The sequence below is a fragment of the Camelina sativa genome, chromosome 8 (assembly GCF_000633955.1).
Source record: "Camelina sativa cultivar DH55 chromosome 8, Cs, whole genome shotgun sequence".
Classification (NCBI taxonomy): Eukaryota; Viridiplantae; Streptophyta; class Magnoliopsida; order Brassicales; family Brassicaceae; genus Camelina; species Camelina sativa.
The window spans coordinates 7,231,613-7,237,496 of NC_025692.1; the positions used below are offsets into that span (position 1 = coordinate 7,231,613).

The 5,884-nt window shown below is 33.3% G+C and overlaps 2 protein-coding genes and 1 long non-coding RNA gene across 3 annotated transcripts; all 3 read right to left on the bottom strand.

Annotated features, from left to right (window-relative positions):
- Nucleotides 1,226–3,252, bottom strand: LOC104706575. The gene is made up of 10 exons (XM_019229223.1): nucleotides 2,935–3,252; nucleotides 2,758–2,856; nucleotides 2,571–2,665; nucleotides 2,382–2,486; nucleotides 2,176–2,314; nucleotides 1,971–2,027; nucleotides 1,881–1,894; nucleotides 1,670–1,776; nucleotides 1,440–1,582; nucleotides 1,226–1,339 (listed from the first exon to the last, which is right to left on the bottom strand). The coding sequence occupies exons 6-10, from the start codon at nucleotides 1,998–2,000 to the stop codon at nucleotides 1,265–1,267; spliced, it is 369 nt and encodes a 122-aa protein (XP_019084768.1). The 5' UTR covers nucleotides 2,001–2,027; nucleotides 2,176–2,314; nucleotides 2,382–2,486; nucleotides 2,571–2,665; nucleotides 2,758–2,856; nucleotides 2,935–3,252; the 3' UTR covers nucleotides 1,226–1,264.
- On the bottom strand, nucleotides 2,159–2,847 carry LOC109125901 (putative rRNA methyltransferase YlbH). Its single transcript, XM_019228687.1, has 4 exons — nucleotides 2,718–2,847; nucleotides 2,571–2,665; nucleotides 2,382–2,486; nucleotides 2,159–2,314 (listed from the first exon to the last, which is right to left on the bottom strand). The coding sequence occupies exons 1-4, from the start codon at nucleotides 2,845–2,847 to the stop codon at nucleotides 2,159–2,161; spliced, it is 486 nt and encodes a 161-aa protein (XP_019084232.1).
- On the bottom strand, nucleotides 5,127–5,819 carry LOC104706576. Its single transcript, XR_754457.2, has 3 exons — nucleotides 5,706–5,819; nucleotides 5,560–5,621; nucleotides 5,127–5,358 (listed from the first exon to the last, which is right to left on the bottom strand). It is a non-coding gene; the product is annotated as an uncharacterized LOC104706576 (long non-coding RNA).

Consider the following 5,884-nt stretch of genomic DNA (forward strand, 5'->3'; position numbering starts at 1 on the left):
GAACAAGTAAGAGATGTTACTAGAACAAGTAAGAGATGTTACTAGAACAACCTATGTAATTCGTAATTGTTTATTTATTTATTATATTTCTGAGAGGTAATGAATAATAACCACACAAAATTACATTTTAACTATAGAGGGTAATATTTAGATAACATAAATAGTATTTGTTGAATTGTATTACTCAGTTCAACTAGGTACAACTAAATATATATTTAGATTTGCATTTATATTTAAAATATGAAAATGATAATTAAGGTTTATAAGAATTTATTTACATATTGAACTATTAAAGAACCATGTTTAATCAAGGATACAAGAATTTATCACTTTCTAATATATACTATCGTTTTCACATAAAACACTCTTTATAGTATAAGGAAGACTTAGTAAGTGATCACCTCATATGAAGCAAAAGAGGTGAAACCCAAGTTTTTATGAACATTGTGTTATGAAAACCTTGTATATGCTAATTGATAGTGATAAATCTTGTGGCCAACTGCTAATTAATAATTTATATTATAGTCCAACTGGAAATACGAAAAAATGCAAAAGTTCAACTATGAATATGAGAGTACAACTCGACAACTATGTACAATTATGTGTATTCCAAATAATTTTTTACTAATATCCTGTTGTCTTTGGTTCATTTTACCACATGTGTGATGATTTTAAATGAATATCATGCCGCCAAAAATCTATTATTTATTCGTTTTCACATGATCCATATTTAAACTTATTTTAATAGCTCTAGTACAGTTGCATCAAGTAGTTCAAGTTATACTCAAATTTTATCAGTTGTACCTAAGTGATCTAGTTGTACATAAAACCTCACATTCACCCTAAAATTCAATTAATTACAACCAAACAAATCTCAGAGCTCAAAATTCAACTTATAAAGATCATAGGTTTAGTTAAAAACCAAAGAGCCAAATTTTTAGATATAAAACACTCTTAATTACTTCGTCAGTCTTGATTGCTCACGAAACCAAAGAGTCAATTTTTGTTTTCCGGGGCAAACTAAAATAATTGATTAAATAATTAAAAGTTTTACATTCCATGAGAGAAGGAACCGGAAATAACCAGACAAAGCTTAGCAAACAACTAAAACAAGTGCCATATGTGGAAGAAAAGCAGTAGAGATAGATGTGGAGGATCCCTTTTATTTTTAGTTTTTAAATAAAATATTAAATTAAATTCAAAGAAAAAATAGTGTTTTTATAACTAGTGCAACTGGCAGCTGAAATTTTTTAGCTACGAACAATTAGAAAACTGAAAAGAAGAGTAAAATCATCAGTTCAGGACGTTCCAATTGTGCCCTCGTCGATTTCAGGACGTCCTGGGCCCAACACATTAATTTCCGGTTAACACATAACCGACACGAAAATATTATTCATAACCAAAAAAGAGGTTGGTTCAATGTGTAAGACAATTTTTACATTAAATTCCATGTAAGAAGCTCGTTTGGCAAGCCATTGTGCATCCATCATTTGGAAAGCTATACAGTAAAGATTGTCGAATGCCATTTCGTCTTCTTCCAGAAATGCCATGAACCTTATCCCGGCTACTGTTGATGGTTTACCTGTCAAAAACAAACACCAACACATTTGGAAAATAGGAGATATGAAAGCTTTGATCAGTGTTTTGGTTTCTTGAACTTTTCTTTTACCTGATTGAAGATCTAACATTTGTGCCAACTCGTCTAGTCCAGCAGCAAGAGCGATGTCCGCATCAGGGAGAATCTCATGTGCACCGATATCCAGAGCTTGCGGTTCCCTGAAATCAAAGCTCCAACTCTTGAGTTAGATACAAAAAGTTTGAATCTTTGATACACGCAAGAAAATACAACAACATGTGTGAAGTCATGTGTCTGGCCAAACCTTCGATCAGTCATCTGTAACAGAAATTTTGTTTCATCAACATTCATACAACCCCATTCATCAAACAAGTAATAAAAGGGAAATAATTACCTTTTCAAGGCATCCACATGAATCAAGCATTGTTGTTCGTGAAGGGTACTCGACCACCTAGATCAGATTTTGTTCAGAAGAGCATGAGTATTGCACATTGACCCAAAATAATCTTAACAAACAGACAGTATTGAAAGCTGAAGTTTGCAAGTAATAACAAGTTAAGAAAATGAAAATTGTTTAACATCTTAAAGACTAGACATGCCTACTGTTTTATCAGCACGTTCCAAGAAGTTTTCGACTGGAGCAGTGTGTATAACCGAAGCATCAACAAACCCAGTGTGTTCCAAGTTTGGTTGTAGAACATTCGAAACAACCCAAGGATCCATCTCAACAAAGTGTGCCTGTGGAGAAATTAATCAAGTACAAAACCATACAAAAAAATTCCTGCCACTAATATTTCTTTGCTACCTCAGAACATCCTCGACTGATTGCTTCAATTCCTACAGATCCTGTACCACTGTAAAAATCCAACCACTTAGCAGGTCGCAGAGACGCTGGACAACCGCCAGCAGCCTACATAATAAAGAGAAAAATCAGTCTTGGAATGTTAATCTCACAGAACAATAAAAATAGTCAATATATCTAATTACTCTTTACCTGGAGAATCCCAAAAGCTGCTCCTTTAACAACTTCCATCATAGGTCTCACATCCATTCCCTTAAGAGAAAGCAATTTCTTTCGTTTGGCCATTCCTGCAAGAACCAAAAACACAAAACACATTTGAGAAAATCAAACAACAGAAACCCCTAAGAACAAGACAATGAAACAAAGCAAATACACACACCTGAAGTAACCTATGAGTTGTTCTTGGCTGTACTACAACAACTTCTTCTACTTGATGGCTGTTCCTTCCACTCATTTTCTCTTCTTTCATCCTCGCCTTCTACAATGTGCAATAAGAACTCAAGCTTCACCTCTCAACAATTTATCAGAAACCAAATCGAAAAAAATGAAAATCTACCTTAGATTGAGACCCAAAGTCATCATTGGCATCATAACCATATTGTTCCAGCAACAATTTCTTATCCTCGCTTGCTAAACCAATTTAAGTAGAGACGAATTTTTTGGATTTCAAAAAAAATTCACCTCTGGATTTGTAACAAACGTCGAACTGTTCTTCGCGATTTCTTTCGATTCACTGTACTCTGAACTCTGATAATTTTTTTCTCCGGCAGAGGTAGAAGGACACTCATCTCTAACAAGAATATGGTTTATTTATGTTTGGATGCCATGATTTTGTCGAAGAAGATGAAGCAATTAGAAAGAATCAATTTGGTGTTTTTATCCAACCAAATTTAATTATAAATGGCATGCATTGTAAATAAATAGACTTGAATTGGGTTATAAGTAATGTTGAAACTTTTATGTATTGTGTTAGTAAGACTACTTTGAAACGTATTGTTATATTCCTTCCGTTTCAAAATATAAGATATTTTAGAGAAGTTTTTTGTTTCATAATATAGGATGTTTTCAAGTTTCTATGCAACTTTTAGATTAGTTTAGTATTTTATATTATGCAGTATTGTTTCTGATTGGTTGAACTTGTTAAAAGTAAAGACTTCTTAATCTGCATGTTTTAGTTAAAACATCCTATATTTTAAAATGGAGAAAGTAGTAATAAGCCTATTTTTTTGTAATATTTTAGGTAATTTCCCTTAATTAATATGTGAGTAATTTAGGAGGGTTGCTCCACTAATGATGCTCTTAAAGTTTTGTTTTACTTGATATATTTGAATCAAGATAGTTAAGAGGGAGTCACTATGCCGTAGTTTTGCTGGCTATATATATTTTGTATGTTCGTGTTAATTGTGTAATTGATGTTTTAGAATATATTTTTGTTCTTAAAAAATTGATGTTGTAGATAAAAAAAACTAAAATATTTTTTCTACTTTATGCTTTTTTTACATGGCATTAGTCTAATGGTCGATATTTTCTATATCTATCCAAAAGTAACTATAAATTAATTTATAGATACAAATTATTTTTTTTTTCAAATGTCTGATAATGTCAAAACATCAATCTATTAGGGACATAGACAGTAACAATTAGCAAGTGCTAATTTTGATTATTGAACCTAAAACTCGAACTCTCATTGATAAATGCTTCTAGAATGGTGGATGCTTTTATGTCCCACTCGTAAAATTGTCTTCTTGATTGAAGAGTCACCCCTTAGAGCATCTCCAATGGTATTTTATTTTTGCCTTTATAATAGAGAAACTCTATAATAGAGGTGAGTTTTACTTTAACCCACCTCTATTCTCACACCTAAAATAGAGATTGTTATTTTTTTCTCTATTTATAGAAGAACCTTTTTTTTTTTTACAAAAGTTCCTCTATAAATAGAGAAAAAATAGCAATCTATATTTTAGACGTGAGAATAGAGATGGATTGGAGTAAAACTCACCTCTATTATAGAGATTATAGAAGAAAAGTAGGGAAAACTATTGGAGATGGTCCTAATTAACTAAATTAACGAATGGTCTAGCACATGATTAGCCAATATAATTAGAGACAATAAATACCATGGATCATTCCTTTTTACATTTCTAGAAGCGAATCATTCAAAAAAAAACAGTTTTTAACATAATGGGTTTCTGATAGTTGAAGTGTAAAGGCAAGTTTAATGGTATTTAATTTGATTAGTGTGTAACTAAAAGAAGGACCCTCTGGTGCGTGAGGCTAATTTTGACCCCTTCCCCACGAAAAGTAGCTTGGAGAATACAAAACCAGCTACCACGTGTATGACTAAGACCGTCGTTGTGAGCTCATTGACATTTGTAGATGTTCATTAAAATCACCGGATCGACCTTCTATTTCCACCTCAAAATTACTTTCCCTGACCAAATGACTCTCAAGTCTCAACCAATTTCTACCCAAAATCGAAATTTTTCAATCTATTTTTCCATATACCAGAATTTAAATGGTTTAGAAACTAAACCCAATAAAAACCAATTTTAAAACCGGTCCGACCTAACCAGTAATTTCTTCTCCGTTCAAAGACATGTCCATCGGAATTAGAATGTAGCCATTAGATTGTGTATGGACAAGTTTCGTTAAATTGGCTATGGTCATATTGTAATAGAGAGATGACAATAAGGTAGACCAAAAAACACTGCATTAGTTGTACAACCATATTAAAGGTAGACACAAACAACAAGAATACATGTCCATCGACTAGGATCGTGGTAGAAGAAACGGTAGACAAAAACAGCAGATATACAATTTCCACCGCATAGGACAAACATTAAGTATTGTTTGTACAAAAATGGGCTAATAATTATTGTGTAACTTGCAAATGGTCCATCAGCGAGTGGACATCTACCTTGTATGTCTGATCTGGTCCACCATGGCCACATCATTGTCAGTGAGTATCCCAACAACATTACTACAGTAACGAGAAATGAATATGTTAGTTAATTGATAGACAAACGGGTTTTGAATAACAATTTTCACAATCAACAATGGATGACCAAACATATATGAATATATAAATGGGGACATGGTTGTGATGGACATGAATCATGCCTATTTAGTCTAGTCCACCAAAAACAAAGACATAAATAGACATAAATGGGGGTGTACATACCTTGGCTGTTGTAACTGGTCCACCTGATGTATTCTAGGTCATGCGCTTCGTGGTCAGCAGACCTGCATTAGGGACAAACATGTCAACAGTGGACACCTACCTCGTTTGTTGAATGTTGAAACTGAGGAAACTACAGTTCGACAGACCTTAACTGTTGAAACTGGTCCTACGGAGGGAGAACATACCCAGTTCTCCATGCATGGTCATCAGACCTACATTGGAGACATAATAGTGGGGGGGAAATAAACATTTCCTTCATTGATTTTGGTCTACTAAGACATAATAATGAGCGACATAAATAAATTCGGTGGACAAGTACGTGGGG